The following is a 27,847-nucleotide window of genomic DNA, read 5'->3' as shown; positions in this document are numbered from 1 at the left end:
ACATTGGATCGAGAAGGACCCTGCTATTAGCTCTAGGCAGTTGATGTGGAGTCGACTCTCATAGGTTAGCCACTTTCCTCTGGTAAAGGAGTCCCCGCACCGGGCACCCCAGCCTGACTTGCTGGCGTCGGACTCTATTACCAAGTCCGGTCCGCAACCGAATGTGGCTCCATATGGTCCAGCCACCATCTCATTTCCATGCAAACTTCCTCCATCAGGGGAACCTGATCGGAATACTGTAGACCCCTGCGGAGGTGGGAGGCTTTCAGGCATTGTAATGCTCTGTAATGGAGAGGCTCCGGCAAAATCCCCTAAATTGAGGAGGGCAGGAGTCCCACCAGTTGTGCGATCTGTTGCATCATTCTTGGCGGATCGTAGCCAAGCGGTCAAGTTGGGCACTTTTACTTCACCCACCTTCAGCCTTCCCTGTGGAGTCCCTCAGGGTTCCTCGCTAAGTCCGACCCTTTTTAATATCTATGTTTCGGACTTAGCGAGGGTAATAAAGGAGCATAACATCAGTTTGACAACATACGCTGATGATACTCAGCTGGTGTTGTCTATTCACAAAGATGGACCCACGGTCGCAGCAAATTTCAAGAATGGTATGAGGGCCATTAGCAGTTGGATGGCTTCCAACTGCTTAAAACTCAACTCAGCTAAGACAGAAGTTATGCTGTTTGGAAATATTCAACCTGTGTGGTCCCCTTCATGGTGGCCTGAGGAATTAGGAACCCCACCACAACCTGTCAGTAAAGTTAGAAATCTGGGAGTGATATTCGACAACAAGCTCCTTTTCCATCATCATGCGAATTCGGTAGTGTCATCTTCCTTTAACATCTTAAGGAAAATAAAGAAACTTCTACCGTATCTTCCCATAGCTATGGGAAAAACACTCATATCCACACTGGTGTTTTCTCGCATCGATTACTGCAACTCCCTCTTCCTCAATGCTCAAAAAAAGGTTATCTCCAAACTGCAACTAATACAAAATGCCTCCGCCAGAATTCTACTGGGCATTCCCAAATACAGCTCTGTCTCTGGACATCTCGACCAACTGCACTGGCTTCCAGTCAGAAGCCGCACGAAGTTCAAGACCCTCTGTATTGTCTATAAGGCAATAAATAACACGGGACCTAGATTCCTGAGAAGTTCCTTTAAACCTTTGGCAACCCCCAGAACGTTGCGTTCCAACACGGCTCACATGCTTCAGATTCCCAGAACAAGAAAAGTGACCTGGGGAGACAGATGTTTCACCATAGCAGCGGCGAAATTGTGGAACTCCCTTCCCCTTAACATAAAGATTAGTCCATCTTTGATTGTCTTCAGAAAGCAGCTAAAGACTTGGCTGTTTTCCCAATGACATTCCTGTAGATCACTTTATCCACTGTTTCAATGTTTATTATCTGGTTAGTTAGCCTTTAGCTGATAGCGCCGAGACACCTACGGGTAATTGCAGCGCTTTAAAAATTGCCAAAAATAAAAATAAATAAATAAATGAGGTTGAGGAACGAGCCAAGACTCATCTCAACTCCCTGCGGATCTTTGTCATTTTCCGAGCAGGAAGACTCAAAGTGCGGGACACAGAGTCCACTACGAAACCTAGGAAGGTCATCTGTTTGGAGGGCGTTAGTACAGATATTTTGGAATTGATTATGAAACCCAGATTCTGGAGAAGATCTACTGTCACCTGCAATTGATGGAAGAGGCGCTGGGGACATTGATCCAACAGGAGAATGTCGTCCAGATATATGATGAGGCGAAAGCCTTTTGCTCATAACGTTTCCACCAAAGGCTTGAGGACTTTGGTGAAACACCAGGGCGCCGAGGACAGACCAAAGGGGAGTGAGGCGAACTCGAACACCTGGTCTCTCCACAGTAACTGTAGGAAACGGCGATGCGGTGGAAAGATGGGGACCACTAAGTACGCATCTTTTAAGTCCAGTCTGACCATCCAATTGTCTGACTGAAGGAGATCTCGGAGCATGTGTATACCCTCCATTTTGAAGTGGCGATAAATCAGCCACTCTTTTAAGTTTATGGCCGGACGCTCTTCCCCGTCCGTCTTGTTGACCAGGAAGACATTGCTGAGGAATCCCCTGGGATGAAGGTGCTCCATTTTGCAGCAGATTCGCTACCTCCTGATCTATGAGGTCTGTCAGATCCTGTGCAGAAACCAGCGGCCGAGGGCGAGTCTCCTGCGCAGGAGAACCGAAGAATTCTATGAGGAAACCCCAAATGTTTTGAAGCACCCATGCGTCTGAGGTAATGGCCCTCCAATTGTGTGTGAAAGCTGCCGACCTGCCTCCCACCGTGTGGTGTGGGAGAGGAAAAAGGTTCACCTGAGTTAGGCCCGGATTGGCCTCTAGGCGCTCCTCTGCGGCCGTGGCCCCTGTATCCTCGTGGGGACTGGAAAAATTCCTGGCGGCCCGGATCCTGGGTCTTCTTGCCGGTGCCTCGTTGACGGCCTTGTGTGTAGAAGCGGCTGGTCGAACGCTCTCTACCGCGACCGGCCCCAACAAAAACTCTGGGGTGGAAGACCTTTTTTTTATAGAGGACTGTGCCTTGTCTAATGAAGTGAATTTTGAAACAAACTTGGTGAGCTCCTTGATGAACGGGTCACCGAAAAGACCACCTTGCGCCACCGTGCCAGCCTCAGACGAGGAGATGTCTCCCAACTTGGGGTCAACTTTTAAGAGGAAGGAGCGCCTCCTTTTGGTAGAATGGGCGCAATTAGCATTGCCTAGGAAGACAAGTGCTCTCTGGGCCCAGCTCGAAACCCTTTCTGGGGAAAGTGGAGTCCTTTCTAACTTAGCTTCTTCTGCCAACTCCAGGACTTTAGTGAGGGGACCTGCAATATCCAAGAGTTTGTCCTGACTTCCAGGACCTATCAATCCCTTTCTTTGGATCGCGGATGTACTTTTGGAAGAAGGTTGCCATCCTGTGGTCAACCTCCGGGGTCACTGCCACTTTGCCTGGTATGGCAGGGCGTGGCACTCCGCCCTGAGGCAAGCCCGTACTTCCTTGTCGAGGGGCTTACGCAAGCATCGGGCTACAAACACCGCAACCTAAGGTGAGGGGGTCACTCGGAAAAGCGGGGATGGACCATGTCCTCAGGGACGAACATGTCTGATTCGTCATCTTTGGCTGCGTCCGAACTAGGGGACTCTACCGGGCGCCAAGGTCTAGATGGGCCTGCCTCGTCTGCGGACTCTTCCGCAGATTCCTCCTCCTCCTCCTGTATAAAAGGGGGAAAGAATTTTGGTGTCCCCCATCTGGCCTGGCCAGAAATGCTTTTTTAAGGCGCTCAAATGCACCAAGGTCCATGCCAGAAACGCTTTTGCGCTTTTGAGGGTGCTAAGCTTGACATGCGTAGGCAAATTGCATAATGCGGCGTTCTAAAGGTCCCATGGCATCTGAAACTGCCTGGTGGATGGAGTCATCCACAGCATTGCAGAATTTGTCATCTAGGGGTAGTACCTGAATGGATTCCTCTTCAGTGTACTCCTCCATGACGCTCATTGTTCAGGTAATATATGCACAGGAAAACCGGAGAGAAAAAAAACGCTCTAAGCGTTAGTGATGGAACACTCTCTGGGGGACAAAGTTTTGGCGTGCACTAGGACACTAATCTTTGGGCACCTCGAAGTGTGCTAGCTTTGGGGCCTATATGGCCTGAAGGGGCGACTCACCCTGCTATTCAGAACTGGTATCGGTATGCTCTGGGCCCGCCCCTACTTAGCGCTCCCCGCCGTGAGCACAGAACTGCAAATAAGGGAGAAAAACTCGCCTTACAGCGTTCAGTACTGACCTGCTGCTTGCGGGCGTAAGGGGAGTCCGGCACAGTACAGACCTGCAAGAGCAGGCGTCAGATCATCCAGGAGCTACGAGGTGGCGCTGAGGCGGTGAGGGCCGTTATGCGTCTCGATGGTTCAGTCTCCTCAGAAGCGAGACGTGAACTAACGAGACAGGCACGCGCCCCCTAGCCGCCTCAGACATGCACCGCGCCTTCACCTCAAGCGGGGCCGCGAGTGGAGCGAAGAGCTCCTGTGGCCCTGAATAGACAATGCGGTAAACAAAACTGATATGTTTTAACAACTAGAGACTATAAAGCAGAAAAACACGCAAATATCAACACTTCACAAATTCGAACAATACCAACAAACAAGCGCGCTCACGCACAAGACGCTTGGCAATGCGCTACATTAACTAGTAAGAAATCCTGTATTACGAATATTAATAAAAGCAATATATATATCCCTCGCCCTGACAAGCGAGAGGAACAACACTTATCTCTCCTGGAGAGCAGGAAAAGAAAGAGGAATGGTGTTGGCAGCAGCACGCCCTTGTAGCCCATAGGAATTGCTAATTGGTGGACTATGGAGGGCCCCTGAACTGAAGGGATCATGGGATTTGAAGTTTTTTTAGGTTAAGTTGAAGCTACTGGAGTATGGATAATAAAGTAAGGTGAGCATAATCCTCACCTCCGGTCCTGACATAGAATTACGGGAGCAATCTTCAACATGAATAAATACCTCGTGCTCGCCCCGGTCATTGCCGCTCGATGTGAGCAGAGGTGGGGTAGTTCTGTGACTCTCTCCGCGCAGGACCCTGTGAGTAGCTTTCCATTTTTCATTTTTAGCAGGGAACACTTCTCCCTATTACCGAAGGGTCTCTCATGTTCCCTTGCTGATGCCCTTTGCTGTTTCTTTCAGTCTCCTAACAGCAGTGTGCATCCTATGCTTTTGACCTAAGGGGATTTAGAGTTTGATTTAACAGGGTAAGATCCCTACTGTCCCCTATTGGGACATCACAACCCTGTGCTTATCAATGTTCTATGTTGTACGTCTTTAATACAGTATGTTTTGAAGGTTTTTAGACATGTGGTCACTTGCCTGGCCTGCTGTTTGCACGATCACTTACCACTTAACAGCGACTTTTCAGAGCCTATCATGAGAAGACTTGAGTTAACCATTTGAAGCACTAAGCAGCATCTACCTATATGTGTTTTGAACTTGTATTTATAATGTCTTTCTTTTTAGGTTGGACAATCCTATACTGAGGTACTTACCTATTAGCGGAGTACCTGGTACTACACATCCCCCTCTGGAGGGTAGAGATCTTTCTGGTCCTGAAGAAACACCAGTGATCCGGCTGGATCAATAGGTGTGGAGGATGTCGACCGCACATACACATTAAGGCTATCTTGGTTCATTGAGCCCTCATGATAGCCCCCTTTCCATGTTTTTATTGTTGCTAAGGGAACCATCATATTAAAACTAATTAGGTATCCCTTAGACAGTTTCAATTCATTTGGAGCCAGATGCACGACCCGTGCAAATTGTGACTCGCAATTTGCGCTCTATTGCGAGTCGCAATTTACAATGTACAACAGTGTCAGAGACACTGATTGCGATTCCCGATGGGGTCGCAAAATGCGAGCGTCATGAATATTAATGAGGCACTCGCAATTTGAAACCCCATTGGGAATGGCTGGCCCTCACAGGGATGGTGGCCTGCTGGGCTCAGCAGACATCCATATCTGGGACTGCTTTTCAATAAAGCAGTTTTTTTTTTTAAATGCAGCCCACTTTCCTTAAAGGAAAACGGGATACATTTAAAAAGAAAAATGAATTGTTTTCGTTTCATTTTTTAAGGGCAGGTAGTGGTCCCCTAAAAAATATTTTCGTGTACATTTGCAAAGGCGTAGTGGTCCCCTGGGGACTCCTTCTCATTTGCGACTGCATTACCAACCTCTAGAAGAGGGCGGTAAATTGCAAGCGGTTGCACATATTTTTTACATGGCTTGTAGGGTCGCAATTTGGAAGGGAACGCCTCTTCCTAATTGCGAATCGCAAAAGACTATTTTGCGAGTCGCAATTTTTAGCGACTCGCAAAATTGTGTTAGTGCATGGCCCACGGGGATTTTGCATGCGCAAACGGGTCGCAAACCCGTTTGCGCATGCAAAATCCCGTCGTACATCTGGCCCGTGGCACTTTATTTGTACTCACTCCACGCTAAACAATCTGTATCCTCACACACCCTCATCATTACGGCGGAAAACTAAAAAGATCTCCGACAAAGAGTCCTATTGCGGGGCCTGTAGGGCAATGCAGCGCCGGCCCGATGAGGAGCACGCCCTCTGTTGAAGCATGACATCCATTTGGATGTGCGAGAGCACCAAATAATAATCATAAAGATTCCCTGGGACTCATTCACTTGCAACCAAGTTTTCCTCTCCTTTCCACTAAAGGAAGGAATATGCTACTTACCAGTATGCATCTGTTCTTGGCATGTAGAGCTGCAGATCTACACACTTTTGCATAGATCGCCATCTGGTGTTGGGCCCGGATGTTTGCAGTTTGTTTTTCCTCTTGGAAAGTCTTTGGAAGTCACGAGGTCGGTGACTCCTCCTTTGGATCGTATTGCGCATGGGCTTCGGCTCCATGCTCAGATTGTTTTTCGCCAGCAGGGAAAGATGGAGCGTAGTAACAACAGTGAAGAAACCCATGTGTGTTGTATCTAAATAAGATAGACTGGAACAGATACAGGTAGGCGGGTGGGCGTGTGTAGATCTGCAGCTCTACATGCCAAGAACAGATGCATACTGGTAAGTAGCATATTCCGTTCGAGGCATATGAGCTGCAGATTACACACTTTTGCATAGACTATATAGCAGTTCCCAACCTTAGCGGCGACCACCGGTATCTGTTGCAGTGGTTTGAAATAATGTTTTTAGTACAGCCTGGCCCACACTAGCTTGTTGCTTGGTTTGCACATCTACACAATAGTGTTTAGTGAAAGTGTGCGGTGTTGACCATGTAGCTGCTTTGCAGATATCATCTAATGGGATGTTCCCTAGAAAAGCCATGGAAGCCCCTATCTTCCGTGTAGAATGGGCTTTAGGGGGAACGGATAGCGTCCGTTTTGCCTTGTGGATGCATTTTACAATCCACATAGCTATCCCTGATTTTGAGATGGGGTTGCCCTTGTGTGGTGGAGAGAAAGAGACAAACAGTTGTTTGGTCTTTCTGAAAAGTTGTGTTCTTTGGATATAGTAAAGTAAGGCTCGTTTAACATCTAGCGTGTGTAGAGCCCTTTCTGCAACAGTCTGAGGTTGCGAGAAAAATACTGGTAATTCTACAGATTGGTTTAGGTGAAAAGGGGAAATGACTTTAGGTAGGAATTTTGGGTTGGTACGGAGAACAACCTTGTTCTGGTGCATTTGAAGAAAAGGTTCTTGTATGGTAAGTGCTTGTATCTCACTGACCCTTCTAAGGGAAGTGATGGCTACAAGGAAAGCTGTTTTCCATGTGAGGAATTGCAGTTCGCATTTATGCAAAGTTTCGAAGGGAGGCCCCATCAGCCTTGTGAGAACGATATTTAAGTTCCACACAGGTGAGGGTGGTACTCTGGGGGGAATTATTCTTTTGAGGCCTTCCATGAAGGCTTTAATGGCAGGTACTCTGAAAAGTGATAGGTGCTGCCTGTTCTGTAGGTAAGCTGCAATTGCTGCGAGGTGTAGACGAATGGAGGTATAGGCTAGATTACACCTTTGTAGGTGGAGTAAGTAGCATATGATGTGTTGTATAGACACGTCTAGAGGATTGATTGTGTTGTTATGGCAATAAACAACAAATCTTTTCCACTTGGCAGCGTAGCAGGCTCTAGTGGTAGGGCGTCTAGCATCTCTGATGACGTTCATACAGTCAGAGGGAAGGTTTAGGTATCCGAATTCTATGATTTCAGGAGCCAGATCGCAAGGTTGAGCTGAGCTGGGTCCGGGTGCCTGATCTCTCCATGGTTCTGGGTTAGGAGGCATGGTGAGAGGTGTAGCTTTTGGTGTGGTACCACGGTTGTCTGGCCCATGTTGGAGCTACTAGGATCAGTGTGAGGGAATGCTGTTGTAGCTTTCGCACCACTAATGAAATTAGTGGGAGAGGTGGAAAAGCGTACGCAAATTTGCCTGACCAGTTCATCCATATCGCATTTCCTTTGGACAATGGGTGTGGGTATCTGGCGGCGCAGCTTGGGCATTTTTTGTTTTCGTGGGTGGCGAAGAGGTCCATCTGTGGATGCCCCCATATTTGAAAGAACGGGTGAAGAACCTGCGGGTGAAGTTCCCACTCGTCGATCTGTTGCGTCTGTCTACTGAGCAGATCTGCCATGGTGTTTTGGACTCCTGGGACATGTTGGGCTAGGAGAAATATTTTGTGTGGATTGCCCATCTCCATATGCTCTGTGCTAATTGAGAGAGCTGTGGAGAGTGTGTGCCGCCTTGTTTTTGAATATAATACATGGCCGTCATGTTGTCTGTGCGAATGAGTACTGTCTTGCCTGAAATCCGTGGTTGAAAGGATTTTAGGGCTAGAAAGATTGCTAGTAACTCCAGATGGTTGATATGGAGTAACTTTTGTTGAGGCGTCCATGTGCCCTGCACTGTGAGGTGTAATAGGTGAGCTCCCCAGCCGGAGAACGATGCGTCCATTGCTAGTATTATCTGGGGAACCGGGTCCAGGAACGGTCGACCTTTGGAAAGGTTTGTGGTGTTCCACCACTGCAGAGAGCGATGGGTACGACCGTCTACCAACACCAGATCTGTCAGTTGCCCCTGGGCCTGGTTCCATTGGTGCGCTAAGCACTCTTGGAGTGGACGCATCTGGAGTCTTGCGTGAGGCACTATGAAAATGCAAGAGGCCATCATCCCTATCAGTTGCATAAACACTCTTGCTGGAAGGGAGTGTTGAAGTACGAATTTTCGTCGCAACGCCTGAATGCTTGCAATCCTGGCCGGATTGGGGTAGGCTATTGCTTTTGAGGTGTCTATGGTGGCACCGAGGTATTGTTTTATGTGGTATGGTGTTAGCTGGGACTTTTGGTGGTTCACCATGAAGCCTAGTTGGTGAAGTAGTTGGATTGTAGTGGCGGTGTGGTGTACACATTGGTTGGATGAAGTGGCTTTTATCAGCCAGTCGTCCAAGTATGGGAAGACGTGAATGTGCTGTCTTCTGAGGTGTGCCGCCACTACCGCTAGGCACTTGGTGAATACCCGTGGTGCTGTTGTGACTCCGAATGGGAGCACGTTGAACTGGTAGTGTTGTCCGTCCGCTACAAATCTGAGGTACTTTCTGTGGGCATGGTGTACTGGAATGTGGAAGTATGCGTCTTTCAAGTCCAGTGTGGTGAGAAAGTCGTTCTGGGAGAGGAGCGGAAGCACCTGCTGAAGCGTTACCATGTGAAAATGGTCTGAGTGCATGTATGTGTTTAAGGGCCGGAGATCTAGAATAGGTCGTAGAGTCTCGTCCCTTTTTGGTATTAGAAAATATAGGAAGTAGACCCCTAAATTTTGCTGATTGACGGGAACGTGTTCTATTGCCTGTTTTTGCAGGAGGGAGATTACCTCCTGCTTTAGTAATGTGGAATGTTCTTGTGACATTGGGCGTTGCCTGGGTGGAATGTTTAGGGGGGGTAGATGTTAATTACAGGCAGTATCCTGACCGAATAATTTGGGTCGCCCATTTGTCTGAGGTGATGGTCTCCTAGACATGAAGGAAATTTTTAAGTCTGCCCCCGACCGGAATGGGATGGTCTGGAGGGAGCGGGGGGAAGTCATTGGGTAGGCGGTGTGGCAGAGAGGGCGGTATTTGTTTTGCCTCTGCCTTTATTATTGTTGCCCCTATAGCCGCCTCTTTGATAACCCCTTGTGAAGGTGGACTGAGTGGGGGATTTGTAGGAAGTAGACGCGTTATCTGAGGAGTAGCCTCTAGATGTACTCCGAAAGGAAGAGCGGCGAAAAGAGCGCCTAGGAGGGTGTGACTGTAGGGCTCCCATGGACTTCGCCGTATCCGTGTCCTTCTTCATTTTTTCGAGGGCCTCATCTACCTTTGGGCCGAATAGGTGTTCCTGGTCAAAGGGATGATTAAGGATGGAGGCTTCTACCTCTGGTTTAAATCCTGATATTCTTAGCCAAGCATGGCGACGGAGGAGGACGCTAGTATTAATGGCGCTGAAGGCTGTGTCTGCTGCATCTAAGACACAGCGTATAGAGGTGTTAGTGATTGTCTTACCCTCTTGAATTAGTTCATTGGCCCTAGTTTTATATTTTTCAGGGAGGTGGTGCATTATGTTTTCCAATTCATCATAATGCGCCCTATCATATCTGGCCAATAGCGCTTGGGTGTTGGCGATACGCCATATATTGGCTGCCTGTGACGCAGTGCGCTTTCCTGATGCGTCCAGTAGCTTTGACTCTTTGTCAGGTGGTGGTGCTTCGCCTGACGCCTGGGACTTTGTTCTTTTTCGTGCAGTGGAAACCACTAGGGAATCCAGGGGCGCTGGCCCTTTGATATAGGCAGGATCTGTGGGGGCAGCTTTGTATTTTTTTTCTATTTCATGGGTTAATGACCCTGGCCCTAACTGGGTCTTTAAAAACCTCTGGCGCATGCTTTACCACCCCTTAAGCATAGGTAGTATGGAGGTAGACCTATGTGTGGTATCAAATGTGTCGAGGAGGAAATCCTCCTCCACTGGGTCAGTGTGCAACTCTACCCCGTGATAGTGTGCCGCCCTTTGAAGTAGATGGTGGAACCGTAATGAGTCTTCCGGTGGAGATGGCCTGGAAGGGTAAAGGTCATCTTGTGGGACGTCTGGGATATCTAGGTTATTGTAGTCGTCCCATGGGTCTGGGGATCCTGTAGGGGTGGGGTCTTGGGGCACATCCCCTATATCGTGATATGGGTCCCCCTGATCATCATCGTCTGGAGACGGGGTCGGAGAGCGATGAGGTGGGGGTGGAGAGGGCGGAGGGGGGTGAGGTGGAGAAGGTGTAGGAGGTGGGGAAGGTATTCTGAAAGGAGAGGTAGCAGAGTCCTTCCTCTTTGGAGGTGGAGGCAGAGCTGGTTTGTCCAAATGTCTCTTTTTGGAAGAGAGGGCCAAATGTCCAGTTTTTGGATCCTTGGTGAGAGTCTTTTGCAAGGGATCCGGTGTAAATAGTTCCTGTGAAAGTGTTTTGTCCGTCGGCGTCGAAGACGTCGGGGCCGATGTCTTTTTAGGGTTTTCCGTGCTAGTGCGCTTAGCACCGGATTTGTGAACCTCCGATTTCCTGGTCGGCGCCGAGATGGATTTCGGCTTGGAAGTGTCGGTGCCGAGGGCCCCTTATGGGGTTTGGTCGGTACCGAAGATGGCATCGGTACGGAAGAGCTAGGTTTCGACCCCAAAGGCTTCGGTGCGGAGCTCGGTGTCGAGGTAGAGGTCGGTTTCTTTTTCGGTGCCGAAGTGTGTTTCTCGGCACCGCTGGTAGGCTGGCTCGAGCCCGAGCCGCCGGAAGGCTTACTTGGCTTCTTCACCGGGCCCGAAGGTGGGGTGTGTGAAGCAGTATCTCTGGTCTTGCTTAGGCCCGGAGGCGAAGGCGTGACCGAAGCCTTTTTGGGTGTTGGCGCGGGTGTGGGGGGAAGTATAGTACTCACGACCCTCTGCGCCAGAGTGATGTCTTCCACATCGGATTCGTCAGCCTCGGAAGCACTGACGAGGTCGTCTTCGGTGCGCTGCTGCCCAGGATCTTCGATGTCGTCTCCGAAGATATCGACTGGAACGGAGGTCGAGGAGTATGCCATGTTCCTTCTGGCTCTTCGGTCTCGAATAGTCTTTTTCGATCGGAAAGACTTACAGGCCGGACAGTCTCGAGCCTCGTGTTCAGGGGAGAGGCAGAGGTTGCATACCTCATGAAGATCGGTGTGGGGGAATTTGGACCCACATCGAGGGCACTTCTTGAATGGAGTTCTTTCCATCAGCCGGGACCGGAGCTTGGGTATGCCCGAAGGCCGCCGTCGACGACTGGAACCGAAGATTTGTCGGTGAGAAGGTGCGTTGATTGAGGAGATCGCGATCGAAACAATACCGCGATTTGAGGTGAGGATTCCGCTTCGATCGTCGAACTGGAAAATGTTCGGAACCGGAGCGCGAAGATTACATCCGAGCCCGATGGCGGAAAAAAACAATCTGAGGATGGAGCCGAAGCCCATGCGCAAAACGATCCAAAGGAGGAGTCACCGACCTTGTGACTTCCAAAGACTTTCCAAGAGGAAAAACAAACGGCAAACATCCGGGCCCAACACCAGATGGCGATCTATGCAAAAGTGTGTAATCTGCAGCTCATATGCCTCGAACCAGTACCTTCTGGATTTATTGATTATGTTTTAGGAGCGTGGGTACTGGACCTTTATTAGCTGCCTTTCCCCCTCTTTTGTATATGGCTTATCTAGTTGCAACAGCATTCATGTTGCGTTTTTGCAAGAAATGCCTTTGACACGGCATACCAAACATATCTTTCATGTACTACTGTGATAAGTTTGGAATATATTTTTCAATGCATTGATTCTTTCTGTGGTTCAATACTGTGCTATGGAATACGATTAATAAACCTCTACAAGAATTTAAGTTCCAGTCTTTGTTTTAAAATTTCCGGTTGAAACATTTTGGAGAGAAATTGGAAATGATGACGACATTAAATGGAATTGGGATATATGCCATAGCTAATATGTACAATAAAAAGCCCTGTAATGCTAAACTGAAGAGTTAAACTGGCTTCTCTGGGAGGACTAGGCACAAAGAGTAGATAAATCGATGGTTGCCCTTTGAATCTTCACTGCTTCTCCATTACCTTTCCTCCTTCCTTACCTCTCTATCTGTGTGCTTCTCTTCCGCTCTGAACCTTTTTGCTTTTTTGGGGAACGGAGGACCATGGGAAAGTTTGAACAAGATGGGCAATTCTGTCATAAATGCGGGAGTGGTCAAATGAGTGGGTCACTTCAGCGGTCCACATCCATCAGGCAACCCTTTTTTTCCACAAATCTTTATGAGTTCGCCTTCCCACCCCCCAGATATACTTATTTTAATAATGGGGTTGCTGTAACACATCTTACACAAGGGAAGAGGTATACTAGTGAAGACAGCCAGTCAGATTTCAGAAGCAGATAAGTATGCATACCCACAAACAATTATGACCTTAATAACCAATTAACACTCTTTCTAGTGTTTCCCATTCAAGTGCAACTTTAACACGTATTTCTTTTCTATTAGATATTACTTCTTACCTCTTCTTCCAACCAATCATTGTACTGGACTATAGTGGACATCGCAACATCTGCACCCTTCATGTAGAATGTGATTTCCCCAGAAGATTCCTCCTGCAATAGCAAACATTCGCAAGACACTTTGTTGTTAAACATTAAAATATTCCTAAGCAGGCTGGAGCAGTTACTTTTTAGTGTCAAAGCATATGGGATATATGTTTAAAATACTTTATTTATATTTCATATTTAAAATCAAAGTATCATTCCAAGTGACTGAATAGATATGACATACAGAATCAGCTCGGAAGTAGACAAAAAGCATCAAAGGACTAACAAGCACATGTATCAAGCTAAGAAATAGTGAGTCTTTAATTGCGATTTTTAAGGAATCGCAAATAAGGATTCGGTATCTCCTATGCATGACGCAGATACTGAAAAATTACCGATTCGCAAAAAATCGCTAAACGCAATAGCGAGAAAACAAAAAATATCGCTAATCGCTGACAACACACAAATTGCGATCTAGCAAATTGCGAGATCGCTATTAGCGAAATCGCAAATTGCAAAATCGCTAATTGTGAGATCGCAATTTTACCGAGTCTCATTGGGAGCAGCCTGATGACCTCACAACCAGGAAGTAACTCTTCCCATGTTGCAGTCTGTGCCCATAGGAAGCCAGAGCTGGAAGCAGAGTGCCTGTGGAGAGCTGTGCAAAGGAAGAATTGTTATCCAGACTACTGCTAACACCAGAAATGGCCCACACATCAGCAGAGGAGGGGGCAGGGGCCAGAAAAAGAAAGATCAAATTCAGTGAGAGGGAACTCGAGTACCTCATTGAAGAGGTTGTAAAGAGCCATGACAAGCTCTTTGGGAAGCTCTCCCTAAAAGTCCCAGAGGCTGAGAAAAGACGCGTCTGGAACCGAATAAAAACAAAAGTCAATGCTGTGGGTGTGACACACCGCAGCATTGAAGAGTTAAAAAAAACGCTGGTATGATCTGTTGAGCCGTGCCAAGGAGCGAATTGCACAGAGGCTGAAGGAGGCAAAGAGTGCTGAAGGAGGCAAAGAGCACTGGAGGAGGACCCTCAACAGTCCCGGACAACACAGCCCTGGAGGACCTGGTGGAGGGCACAATTCTGCCAGAAGCTGCAGTGGGAGTGACGCAGATGGATACATCCGGCGCAGCCTGCAGTACACAAGGTAAGAGGCACTATAATATACCCATCAATGTAAATAATAATAGCGCCCATACAGTAATAAGAAGGCAAGCAGCTGTAATCAACCCCAGGCCACAGTTCATATACAGCTACTAATGCATCATGGGATTCGTAGTCCCCTGAACCAATTAGTGAGTCACATTGCACTTTGTGTGGCCATTGTGCCAAAAAAGCTTTACAGACAGTGATTACAGACAGTGAGAACGTAAGAGCTAACAAAATGACCATGTTGCAAAACATTAGCCCAAACAAATATTAATCTTGCACTGATTCACACCACAGGTGCAGAGGAAGGAGACACTGATGAGAGCGAATGCAGGGAGAGCACACAGACCACTGCAGAGACTGCCGTTGCCATACCAGTCACACCTCCCAGCACATCCCAGGCACCCACAAGACGCAGGGCTACAGTCCCTCCCCTTCAGCCAATGGAGAGCATTCCGGAACCTGAAAGGGTACCTGCACAAAGCCTGCCTAGTGTCAGGTCCACCACCACCACACAGCAGACACCGGTCCAGATGACGCGAAGACGCAGGGCAAGGGGCCACATATCAGCACAGGAGGCATCGACTCCAAATGTCTGGGGAGGTGTCGAGTTGCAGATGATGAGGGTGCAGCGCCAGCAGGCACGACACATGGGAGCCATCAACCTGCAAATGTCTAAATTAAACAAGAACTTCTCCACCATGGCAGATCGCGTGAGTGAACTCACTCAAGCAGTTGTGGAAGGCAACAGGCACACCAACGCCACATTGCATGAGCTCGTGCGTGTGATGCAGGAGGGACACAACACCGAGAGGAGGAGGCATCGCCAATTCATGGCGAGCCTGGCTGGATATACAAGATCCAACAATAATTTGTGCATGGAGGTCGGTGGCAATGCAGACTGACATGGGGCATTGTTGTGGGGACGTGGCCAGGGCCCTTGGCCAAGTTACCACTGCTGTTGAATAGCTCCAGGCTGATGCAGGTGGCCTCAGCAATGCCACTGGAGATGAGGGGAGTGAGGGGGCATCCAGCCTGAGCAGCATGTCTGCGCCAGTCAGCACTGGCAGGAGATGTAGTACACGTCGTTCGACACCTACACTTGCACCAATGGGTGGGGATGCCGATGCAGGCGAAAGACGCCTCGGTGTGCGTGGGAGGAAGCGCTGAGCACACACATACCTCCGGACAATTAGCCATGGTGGCGTAACCATGGTCAGGGCATACAGAGGGACTGGTAATGAAGTCCGAATCCTTATTTGATTAGTGCCTTGGTACATGCCGTGAATGTACCCTTAAGCTACGTGTATGTTTAGACACACAACAGTCCATGTTCACGTGCAAATGAAAACTTTGCATGTAAAGAATGATAGTTTCTGTCTCATGATTACGTACCTTTGAAGTGATGTTGGGTGACGTGTGCACGTTTCCACTGCCCCTCCGCTGAGATTGCAGAATGCGGGTGTCGTGGGTGTACAGGGGGCTGGTTGTCCGCAGTGCCGTAGGCATCTATGGGTATGCGTCTCGTGGTAGCTATGTTGTGCTACATTGCACATGCTGCCACTATCCTACTGCAGGTCACTGGCTGGTACTGCATCGCACCACCAGGTCTGTGCAGGGTGTGGAGGCGACTCTTGAGCTATCCAAATGTCCGTTCAATCACATAACCTGTCCTGGTGTGTGCTGCGTTGTACCGCTGCTCCTGTTGGGAGCCTGGGTTCAACTATGGAGTCATGATATAGTTCCTCACGGCGTATGCACTGTCACCTACAGGGTAGTGTGGAATGTGTTTGTGTCAGGTATGCATTGCCATTACAGAATGATTTTGTGTGCATAAGTATATTGTCTGACCTAGCAGGTGTCCCTCGCCATATCCGCCCCTGAGCAAGCGTGTGTGTATGCCAATGTATCGGAAGATGTATGAATCATGGATGCTCCCAGGATATTGCGCTACGATGTCGGTCATGAAGTTATTCACATTGCACATTGCTTGGACATTGATGGAGTGATACGATTTCCGGTTACGGAAGATCTACTCATTGACTGCTGGTGGACATATGGCTCGCGGGTGCAATCTATGCATCATATCACATTAGGGAACTGTGCAATTCGATATGAATGGAGTTTGGGTGGGTTCAATTCCCTTTGGGTTGTGGGGAGGCTGATGTGGTTGTGGATCAGAGTCATCATGGCAGCCAGGAAGGATCCAAAGAAACGTGAGAGGGAGACTTGTGATACCCCTCCCGCTACTGCCACTACCCCCTGGAAACCTCATGATGCAAGTAGGTGCAGGCAACATTACACCTGGACATGGGGAGGGATGGCATGGGTTCTACGTGTCTTGCGCTGCATTAGTGTTTCGAATTCAGCTATGAGGTAAAGTTTCATGGCAGCGTTGATCCTGTACTAATCATATATGTCCTCATCAGTTTGTCACAACAGAGTGATGCACAGGCAGAATATCCTCTCCTGGAATCTCCTTCTGTCCTGGCCTGCTGCATGGATCCTCATCCTCCTCACAAACACGTAGTGTGCCGCCATTGTGTGCGTCCTCTATGGACTCATTGGTCAGTTGCAATACCCCTCACCAGCTTATCAGCTGTAGTGATAAAAACAAAAAAATTACCACCTGCTTCTGATTCTCCTTAATCTGCACTTGCAAAAATGTGATTTTTGGTAAAATCGCTATTTGCGATTTTTGATGCATCGTTTAGCGATTAATTATTGCGATTCTTTGTTTGCTCACGCTTTTAATATTTTCGCTGATAACGATTCGCTATTTCTGGATTCCTGGTATTTGCGAGTCGGTATTTTTGCGATTATAGGTTATTTGGTTGATGCATTGGGAAACGCTACAATGCACTCGCAAATTGCTAATCGCTAATTTTGCGACCACATTTTGGCTTGATGCATGTGCCTGATTGTTTTAGATGATAGTACTTCAATTCACAGCTATACATGCATGTTGCACAGCACATTAAGCATTTAACATCAATAGGTGTATACTGCCTGCCCCACACAGACAGGTACCCAAGTGAACATCGCATTACGATTAATTTACATATTCAATGCTATGTTGCACTTGCAAACTCTATACTCTGACCATGAGTGGAGGAGGGTGCCAACTTCAGAACCTGAGGTCTTGGATGGGAATTACATGGTTCTGGCAAACGCCCTATCCCACTGTACCGAAAATGTATAAACATGTGAAATGTAACACTAAGGAAACATATATGTACTGTAAATTGATAGGTGAAAATGTCGTGCTGAAATGACATTTTCTCCCAATTACCTAGGAGGGAGCATAACTCATCTTTCCTTAAATGATTCACCTTTTAGCTCAGACAGGGCCAACACCACAAATCTGGGTTCTAAATGTAGCAGTTACACGCCTTGTCTGGAGATTTAACTGGGCGTTAGTAGACATGGTTACTGCCAGAATGTCATTAGGTCCACATTCCTCACAGGGTACTACCAAACATAGCGCAGAAAACCAGTTTTAGCCAGTTAAACCTGAACCCTGGGATTACACGAAGGGCTAATGTTTTCTGCATTACGACGTGAGATGTAACTTCTAAGTAAGCCATAGTTATCAATTGGAAAGTAACATTTAGTGACACCATATTCGTGTGCACGCCTCGTGTGAGCCATTGTTCATCCGTCAGCTCGCTATTGAGAAACTGAAACTTTGGCATCCACCCACTGACAGTAGATTGGTTAGTAAGAGATACTCTGGTCGTGCTTTCAGAAGAGCTGCTATTAAGTAAGCAATACTTCTTAGGTGTGCATATTGAAGCAATGATCTGGAGGACTAGGTTTTTAAAAATTATTATTTCTCTAACAATCACGTTGGAGTCTAAGAGTATATGGACACGTAATGTCAAAAATTCACAAAAACGTGCATACCCCCATTCAGTTGACCAGTGGTGACTGGCACAGGTAAGAGCGGGTGGGCAGGGGTGGGCTGGGTGGGAGGGGGTAAGTCAACAGATGATGCAAGGTAAGTGTTTTTTTATTATTTAATTTTACCTATCCCGTTGTCTGTCCACTTCCCCCAAAACCCTGCCGCCCCACGGCTCCTACTTGTGCCAGACACCACTGCAGTTGACTGTTCTGAGCTCAAGTATTTGACATCTGAACAACACTGCCATGTTGTGCTGCGCATCTGTAGTTTTCTACCCATGCTGCAACAGTGTAGGTCTTCAAAGAATCATTCCTAATTTGTGATCCTGAAAAAGCTAATTTAGGGCTTCAAGTACAAAGAAGTGGTTGGGTAAAAGTGGCCACTTATTGCGCACCGACTTTTACCGAATCGTTCTGGATTTTGCAAACCAAGCTATGTACTAATAGGTCAGTTCACAAAATACATAATCCTGGTGGGTCAAAATTCAACCTTCCTCATCAATATTCATGCGGTATGTTGGAAATTGTGATTTTATGGCAGGCCCGGAGGCTCGGATTATGCTCATCTCTTTCCATTTTATTGCTCATCAGACTTAACCAGTAACAACAAAGACTACAAATCCCATGAGTCTTTTCAAAGATCAAAATTACCATATAAACAACATCAAGGAACAGCACTTCCTCTTTCCTCGCTGCTCAGCAGCCAGATAAGTACTTTTCCTTGATCTTGTTGTTTCTGTGTGGAACATAGTATTGAGGTTTTGGTTTTAGTAAAGGATATATGTGTTATTATTATTATTGTATTTACATTGCGCTTGTGCGTTCCAATAGGGCTGGTGCTAACCTTTTGGCCTGTGGGCCTCCTTGTCAGGCTTTGTAAAATGAGTGCGGCCTGAGGGGGATTTCCGGTAACTCGCGACTCAGATCAGGTCACTTTTAACAGCATTCTTCGGCCTCATCGGGGTGTAAGAGCGCGTTTGTGGACGCGCTGTTAATAGACCCAATCCGACCCAGAAGTTCCCTTGACATGCGGCAGGGCCGCTCCTCCATTCAGGTTATTTTTAAAGCCCATTCCTCGGTCTCATCAGGGTGTGAGAGCGTCCTTGTGGACGCGCTGTTAATCGACCCGATTAGACCCTAAAGTTCCCTAACGTGCGGCAGGGCTGCTCCATTCAATTGCGGTGCCCCACTCACGCAATAGAGGGCATGGCGTGCACGCACGCAGGCTGAGGGAGTGAGGAGGCGCTCCTCCTCATTGTTGGAATTACTCGGCTCCGGCGGCGCGGATGCCAGTTTCCTGTAGAGCGCACTGTTAGTTTCCTCGTGCCTTGGAGCGATAACAGTTAGTAAGGCTTTAGCAGTGCTTGTATCCCGTGACGTGCTCCAGAAGTGCGGTTCTTCCGCACAGCTTCAGTTTCAAATTGTAGTTATGTTACAAACCTTGGCACAACCAATTACCCCTAGTGACCTGTGTTAGGTCATTCTAACGTTCTAGTGGTTCAGATTAACCCTATTGGCCACCTTTTTCCTCCGTGATTTTCTATAATGGCGGGTGTATTTAATCCCTGGGAGCCTGAGGAGGAGGATCAGTCACTTCTCCTCATTCATTTGGGGCTGATGGATGCAATAGACGCATCACTGGAAAGGGCGGTTGCCTCGGCCCTTGAACGCCTGAGCTGCTGTATCACTGAGTTTACGGTCCGGCGTCAGGTGGTTTCCTCTACTGAGGGTGACTGGTCTGAGACCGTACCTCCCACTGCAAGGGAGCCCTCTGATGGGTAAGGGCAAGGCCAAAGCCCTGACTAAGGCTACCAAGGGTTTACCTCGTCCGACGCCTTTGAGAGGTTGCGCCAGGCCTTCCGTTCAGAGACGTCTGGATGATCTAGAAAGACTTGAGGATTCCCAACCAGAGGAGACCCCGACGACGATTCCTGTCCCCACCCTGGAGCAGATGGAGATACCGGGGCCGACACAGACGTCCCTAATGGAGAATCAGATGAGGAACTGGGTCTGAGCAGACCCTGGCACCCAGAAGGGGGCGTGAAGAAACCCCGGTTGGAGGTACCTCATACTCAGGACTCTGTAGATATCTCAGTTTTACTTAACCTGGAGGACATATATCACCCCCGCTCTGCGGACTGGATAACGGCGCCCCTGGTGGCATCATATGTGGCTAGCCGGATTCGGAAGCCTATGGACCAGGAGGTCCTGGGCCGTCTAAAAGGGGAAGGTCCCCAGCCTTCCCTGCTGAGTAAAGTGGCGGTACTCCAGAAATTGACCCCAAAATGGCTACCTTCATTGGCAAGTTCATTAAAGACCCTAAAAAGGGTCTGGGCCGAAAGGTCTTAGACATCCTAGGGCCACTTACCAAGATCATGGACATGGCGGAGGATACCAAAGAGACAGGCCACATGATAGATCCCGAGATCCTCTCGGGCTGGGTGCAGAGAGCCCTATGTTTTCTTGGCAACCCCAACTGTGCATTATCGACTGAGCGCAGACACTCTTTGCTCATCAAAATTGAACCAAGACTGGGCGAGCTGGCCTCTACCGAGGCCGGAGCCGTGGCCAATGGTGGTATCTTCGGAGAGCCTTTTATTAAGGAGTTATCCCGTTTGGTTAACACCTTTTATGCGCTGGACAAAGCCCAACAGTCTGTAAAGAAAGTGTTTAGCCAGCAGATTTTTGGAGGGGCCGGAAGAGGTAGGGGACTCTCCTACGGCTGTCCTTATAACAACAAACACCACAAGTTCCAGACCAAACGCTCCACGCAGTGGCAGGATCAGAAGTAGTTTGGGTGGTTCTATCCCTCAAAAGGACGCAGCAAAGGACGCGGGGGAGAGGCAACGCCCAAGGAGCAAACAACGCACCTGATGGACCCACCAGTAAGGCGTTCAAGAACCCTTAAGCAAAAAAGCCATTGTACAGACTTCCCTACACCCCGAAGGGTTCTTCAGCAATATCATCCTTGTCGAAAAGAAGGACAAGGGGTTCAGACCGGTAATCAATCTCCACGACTTCAATCAATGGGTGGTGTACCGCACTGATAAAATGGAGGGTATCCATCTTCTCAGAGATGTGTTGCTCCCCAACGACTGGCTCGTACGGCTCGACCTAAAAGATGCCTACCTTACCATACTTATTTTTTGCCCCACAGACGATTTCTTCAATTCCAGTGGGGCGGGCTCATCCATGAGTTTACGGGTCTGCCGTTCGGGCTATCCTCATCTCATTGGTGCTTTACCAAGGTGCTGAGGCCGGCCATGGCTCCAGGCTCGAGGGGTTCGTCTCATCATGTAACTGTACGACATCCTTTTGATGCACCAGGTGAAACACACTCTGACCTCACAACTCCGAATGGCTCAGAATCTCCTGCAGAGCCTGGGTTTCGGCTTTAACAATCAAAAATCGGTTTATGTTCCGGCCTAACAGATGTCTTTCTTGGGCTTCTCGAGGTCGATACGGTCCGGTAGTGTCTCAAGTTACTCTAACGGAAAATGAATTTGATCCGCAGGGAATTGCGTCGGACCCTAGCGAGAGAGAAGTTCTCGTTATGTCATCTAGCTTGGCTCGTCGGCCTACTCTCATCTTCGATACCAGCAATATTTCCGGGCCCATTGCACTATCGGGCACTAAAACTCTTGAAGACACAACACCTGCATTGCGGTCTCACGTATTCGCAGGACATCTTCCTCTCACAGGAGGCGCGCACGGAGCTCCTCCGGTGGCTTAAACACATGCAGGCTTGGAATGGGAGGGCTATTTACAGATCAGCACTGGACTTAGTGATCGAGTCAGACGCCAGTCGCCTTGGATGGGGTACCCGTTGTGGAGACAATACTACAGGCGGGCACTGGTCCGAGCACGAGTAATCTATACCCATCAATTGCTTAGAGCTCCTAGCCGGATCCTTCACGATTCGCAGCCTGGCAGCCGACAACGTCTCCTGCGCCATCTTACTAAAGATGGACAATATCTCGGTGGTGAGATATATCAATTGACTAGGGGGCACTCGTTCCAATCTTTTGGCAGACTTGGCCGGAGAATTCTGGGAACACTGCCTGACTCACAATCTGTCAGTCACAGTAAAATAACTTCCGGGTTCCCTCAATCAGACGGCGGATGGTTTTCCAGACATCTACAGGATTACAGCGCTGGCAAGCTGGATCCGTCGCTCTTCCAGAGACTGATGGCTCGGTGGGGTCCATGTCAAGTGGACCTCTTTGCATCCTGTCTCAACTTTCAGATTCCCCGTTTCTTCAGCTGGCGCCCGGACCCCCTGGCGGAGGTGACGGATGCCTTCTTGCAGGATTGGACCCTGTTCCGCGGTTATACGTTTCCCCCGTTCGCCATGATACCCAGGCTCACGGCTTTAGTCCAGAGGCAGAAGGCAGAGGTAATTCTAGTGACGCCACATTGGAAATTTCAAGTCTGGCATACCAGTTCTTCTAGAACTTTCTATGGATTTTCAAATTCTACTTCCCGGACTCCTCATCTTCTGACAGATGCTCAGGGCAACTTGCACCCTCTAGTTTGAGAGGGCAGCCTCCATCTCATGGGTTGGAGGATTACAGGGGATATTGGGCGGTCCCGGGCCTTTCGGCAAGAGCTTCGTCCCTTATCAGGAAGGCATGGGCAGAATCTATGCTCAAACGCTTCCGATCATCTTGGAGAAAGTGGTCTCGCTGGTGTGTGTGACATGGTTTGGATCCCGTGGGGGCTGATGTGATCCATGTGGTCAACTACCTATCGGAGTTAGTGGATCAAGGCCTAGCCTATAGCTTTATTAACACGAGTAGATCAGCGATTTCAGCAGCCCACTTGTCCATTTACGATGTTCCGGTAGGGGAACATCCCCTAGTCTGTAGATTGCTGAGAGGCATACACCTGTCGTTCCATCCCATTCCGAAGTATGCCTCTTTGTGGGATGTTAATACGGTGCTATGTCTACTACAATCTTAGCAGGACAAGCAATGCCTTTTCCATAAGGAACTGACAGGTAAGTTGGCAATGCTTCTTAGCCTGATCTTGTATTGGATGTCCGAGCCTTGGAGGTGTCGGGGCGGGTGTTCACACCGGAAGGGGTGTCGTACACGGTGGCGCAACGTACAAAGTCTAACATTAGAGTGGGTCACTATCCGGCCTTCCCAGGTCACCCGAAGTTGTGTGTCGTGCGATGACTGAGGACATACGAGATGATAACGGAGGAATACAGACCTCCAGGGGTATCACAACTTTTTCTTTCACTCAAGAAGCCTTTCAAAGCTGTGACAGCTGCCACGATTGTCAGGGACTGTCCGGGACTATGTGGGGAACACAGTCAGGGACTTGGGCAAGGACTGGGAACTGGGTAGAAAACATTCACAGAAAGAGGAGTACAGCGCTGCCCAGGATCATACAGGGAGTCAGAGGAGAAAAAGGGATCCAAAGGGGAAACCTGTACAAGTGAACAAGGTGGGTAAGACTCAGAAAGGAAGGGCACTCATGAGGCAATTTAGCATTCAGAATAACTACACCCAGGACGAATGTGCAAGACATATATATGAAACAACATTAAAAATAAAGGGGAGTGTAGGGTAAAGCACTCAGGAGCTCCACATGGTAAGACTGAAGCTCAGTAAGTTTCTCACCCACAATTGCTGTTACAGATACTGACTACAAATACCCACATGTAGGATATGCATGCAAAGGCAGGGTCTGAGGATCTTATACCTATGGTGATGTTATAAATGTAACTCAAAGACAATACTCACAGTGAACAAGTAACACCACATAGGTAGTCAGCTGTGTCCACAGGTCCTGGCGATCAAACAGCAACACACAAGACAGTAACAGCAAAGGGGTAGAACTAAACACAAGCACAAAAGACAAGGAGCTAGCAAGGAGGAGTGCTTAACAGGAAAGGAAGGAAATCACAGCGCACACTTAGCAGAAAGCAGGTAACAAACATACAAGGTAACAGAAGCAAGACAGCAGAATAGAAAGGCAGCAAACTAGAACTGGAACCAAGGAAAGGGGAAGAAAGGCAGGGACTGGAAAAGGATATACAGAAGAGCAGACTACAAGGGTGTACTAGAATAGGCAGGTTAAGGAATCAAGAAAACAAAGTAGCATTGAAGGCAGTGCTGGGGCAAGAACAAGAATTGAGTTAAGGCTCAGGAGTCAAGGTAACACTGCAGACCGTGCTAGTTCAGGAACAGGGAATTACTAAAGCTTCAGGAGTCAAGGTAGCACTGCAGGCAGTGCTAGTTCAGATACAGGGAAATTACTACAGCTCAGGAAACAAGGAGTCAAGAGAGAACTGCAAGCAGTGCAAATCAGGAACATGAAATAGCTGAAGCCCAGGAACAGGAACAAAGAATAACTATAGCTAAGGAACTCAGGCAACAAGGTAGCAAGGAATTCAGGTACAAGGAATAGCTACAGCTCAGGAACTCAGGAAACAAGGTAGCACTGCAGGCAGTGCTAATTCAGGTATAGGGAATCGCTATAGCTCAGGAACTCAGGAAACAAGGTAGCCCTGCAGGCAGTGTTAATTCAGGTACAGGAAATAGCTATAGCTCAGGAACTCAGGAAACAAGGTAGCACTGGAGGCAGTGCTAATTCAGGTACAAGGAATAGCTATAGCTCAGGAATCAAGGAATAGCAACGGCTCAGGAACAAGGACTGGTCTCACTGGAAAACAGCAACAATGACCAACACTGGGCTGAAGGGAGGTGGGGCTTAAAAGAGCTCACAGTACTCATGCGCATCAGGTGTGAGCAGGCTAGCAGCAGCCAGCCACAGGTGAGCTGAATTCCTCTACCCATCCTTGGCCTGCAGGGGTGGAGACAAAGCAGTGAGCAGGGGATTGTAGGTAATGGAGTTTCCAGCATGAGCAGACTGGCTTCCACAAATCCCAGCGTGGATTGGGAATGGATGTCAATTCCTAAATGATGTCCAAATGCCTGAAAGTCAGGATATGCATACAGGGGAGTTTCTGGAAGCATATTAGAATATAGCAAAGCCCCACAATTCGCCCCCCTGGTGGTGGGAACGAGAGCACAGGGAGTGAATCGTGACAACGATTGCCCACTGGGTGAGGTGGGTGCTCCAGGAAGCGGGTAATGATACTTCTGCTTTCGGGGCCCATTCAGCAAGGGGGGCCATGGCTTAGAAAGCCTTTGTCCTTGGAGGGCACTCGGAGGACATCCTTAGAGCAGTGGATTGGGCATGGCTTCTATGGTTGTTGATCAGCTTTGAACTAGCATAATCCAAGCCTCCGGTCCTGAGATAGAATGCAAACTTTCCTAGCTATCGTGAAGGAAAATTTTAATTCTATTAAGGACCCGGAGGCGAGGATTATCCCACCCGCGTAATTGTTATTCCTACCCTCCCTCGATGTTGAGAAGCTTCAAGTTGGTCAAGTATTGAGCTTTCGGAGGGTTCTGAGACGGTGCTTGTGTTGGATTTGTTATGTGATCTTTATTGTTGAATATTGATTGACTAGCTTCATAGGCGTTCTAATGCAGGGATAACGTTTAGTTCCCATAAGGCTGACACCATTCCTTTAATATCAGGATCTGATCAGAAACAAGAATATTAACTGCACGCTGGATCATGTGTTTCGCCCGAAGAAATAGAAGTGCTGTTCCTTGATGTTGTTTATATGGGACTGCCTCTATGGTCATTTTGATCTGTGAAAAGACTCATGGGATTTGTAGTCTTCGTTGTAACTGCTTAAGGCTGCTGAGCAATAAAATGGAAAGAGATAATCCTCGCCTCCGCATCCTTAACTTTTCTCCACGATAGCTAGGAAATGTAGCATTCACTACGACTGGCTACAACCACAGGGATGGTTGGCTGCAGAGATCAGTAAATCACCATGTCTGTGATTGATTTTAAATAAAGCAATCTTTTTTTTTTTCATGCAGAAAAATGGGAATGCTTTAAAAAAAATGGAAAGCTACACAAACCTTTTTTGTTAACAAAAGGTTTTTGTCAAAATTAAGAAAGGGGAGGGGTCCCAAACTTCCTGTTTGCAAATGAGTTAGCACCTCCTTTGAGTTGTTGGTAAAATATTCATGTTTTGCTGACGGCTTTCATCCCAAAAACATTAATACGTTCCATAATGAATTGGCATTTGGAAGAAATGGCCTAAATAACGCATTTTAGTGCTGGTGTGCACATCAACACACTAAAATGCATTAGTCACGCATTATAGCGTCCCAGGGGATCACTCTCGACGAGGGTAACTAACACCAGTGCTCAGCTGCTTAATCATAGCTGCCAAGGTTTTAGATTGCTATGTGTGACATTTTCATAATTTCAGTGCAAGTATGAGTGACTTTCTTTTTTTTTTTTTTATCCCTTGCGCCCCCGGCTAATTTTTAACCATATATTATTCCAATCTTACAGTGCTAAGATAATTTCAAACAATCTTTCATTATATTATGAACAGGATTAACAGGTTTTAAAGTGCCTCGTGTCAAGTGCTGATGTGTAATAAATAGTATATTAATTCTTCAACATTTTATTCTTCTAAACAAAAAGAATTTGGAGGCTTAATACAGGTCTATAAAGGCTATTCCACCCAGTCTACCACAGGCTTCCAAATCTCAAGTCCCCTTCTTTTTGCCTTAAGGCCCCTGTGCTTGTAGATAGACTTTTCTAAATTAAATATGGCCAGCAGCCGCGCCACCCATTGTTGCAATGACAAGAGAATCAGATCTAGCCAGGCTGTGGCAATGCACAGCCTGTACACTGCCATTGCTATAATTATCAGCGCCCCTCCTTTTTGTTCAGTTAATGTCGATATTACTAACATGATTGCCGGCGCATCCAGCTCAACCTGCGGGTGTAATTTCTCCTTTAAAAACACATTTATATCCCTAATCAGGGGTTCTAGTTTATTGCAAGTTGCAAACATATGGATTATGTCCGCCTTGTATAAGGAGCAGCGCGGGCAATAGGCTCCCTTCCCCTCACTCCATCTCGCTATTCTATTTGGGGTATAGTACAATCCAAAACAGGTCTTGTAAAATTGAACTTGCAGGTTAACCGATATTAGGATAGCTTGGGTGCTTAAAAAAATCATTTGAAACGTACTCCTCATGATCTCCAATCTTTCTTGACATCTATTGAAGCAAATTTACTTGTCATCTTTGGGTCCCTCATTCAGTATTTTATAGACTTTTCTTATTCTGGGGGGGGGGGCAGGGTGATTCTATCCACTAGTTCCCTTCTCCCTTGCTGATCCATCTTTTCCCTATTTGTTTGTAGAAAGTCCCTAATCTGTAGTTACTTGAAGAAATCCTTGTGTGTAAGGCCATAGTTAGAGGCCAATTCCACATATGATCTAATTCCCCCGTGGGTATAAAAGCAACCGATCTGTTTGATTCCAGCCTTGAACCAGGACTTAAAGTGTATGTCCCTGAACATTTCTGGTAGATTCCTATTCTGCCATAGTGGGTTGTGGTTATTTAAGTCCCCTAAACCATTTATACGCCTTATAGTACCCCATATTCTAAAGGCCGTTAATAGAGTCTTAAATCGGACTCTTTTGTAATATCCGTAACTTAATTGATGCCAAAGGCAGCCCCTGGCATCGTGACCAATCACAAGTTCTCAAATGGTGGGGGATTTAGCTACCATTGTACTGCAGTCGATGCACAATAGTGTAGTGAAGTGAGTAAG

General features: G+C 47.7%; 1 protein-coding gene across 2 annotated transcripts in view; it reads right to left on the bottom strand.

Annotated features, from left to right (window-relative positions):
* The window catches only part of ATP9B (ATPase phospholipid transporting 9B), a 2,296,170-nt gene that overhangs the window by 271,997 nt on the left and 1,996,326 nt on the right, over positions 1-27,847 (bottom strand). For both annotated transcript variants that reach the window (XM_085605931.1, XM_085605930.1), the window contains exon 17: positions 13,090-13,182. In XM_085605931.1, the coding sequence (XP_085462057.1) occupies positions 13,090-13,182 (93 nt within the window). The remainder of the gene's footprint in view (positions 1-13,089; positions 13,183-27,847) is intronic.

Source organism: Triturus cristatus, chromosome 5_1, assembly GCF_964204655.1.
Source record: "Triturus cristatus chromosome 5_1, aTriCri1.1, whole genome shotgun sequence".
NCBI lineage: Eukaryota > Metazoa > Chordata > Amphibia > Caudata > Salamandridae > Triturus > Triturus cristatus.
Note: the sequence above shows the minus strand (reverse complement) of the source record. Positions and strands in the feature narration are given on the sequence as shown.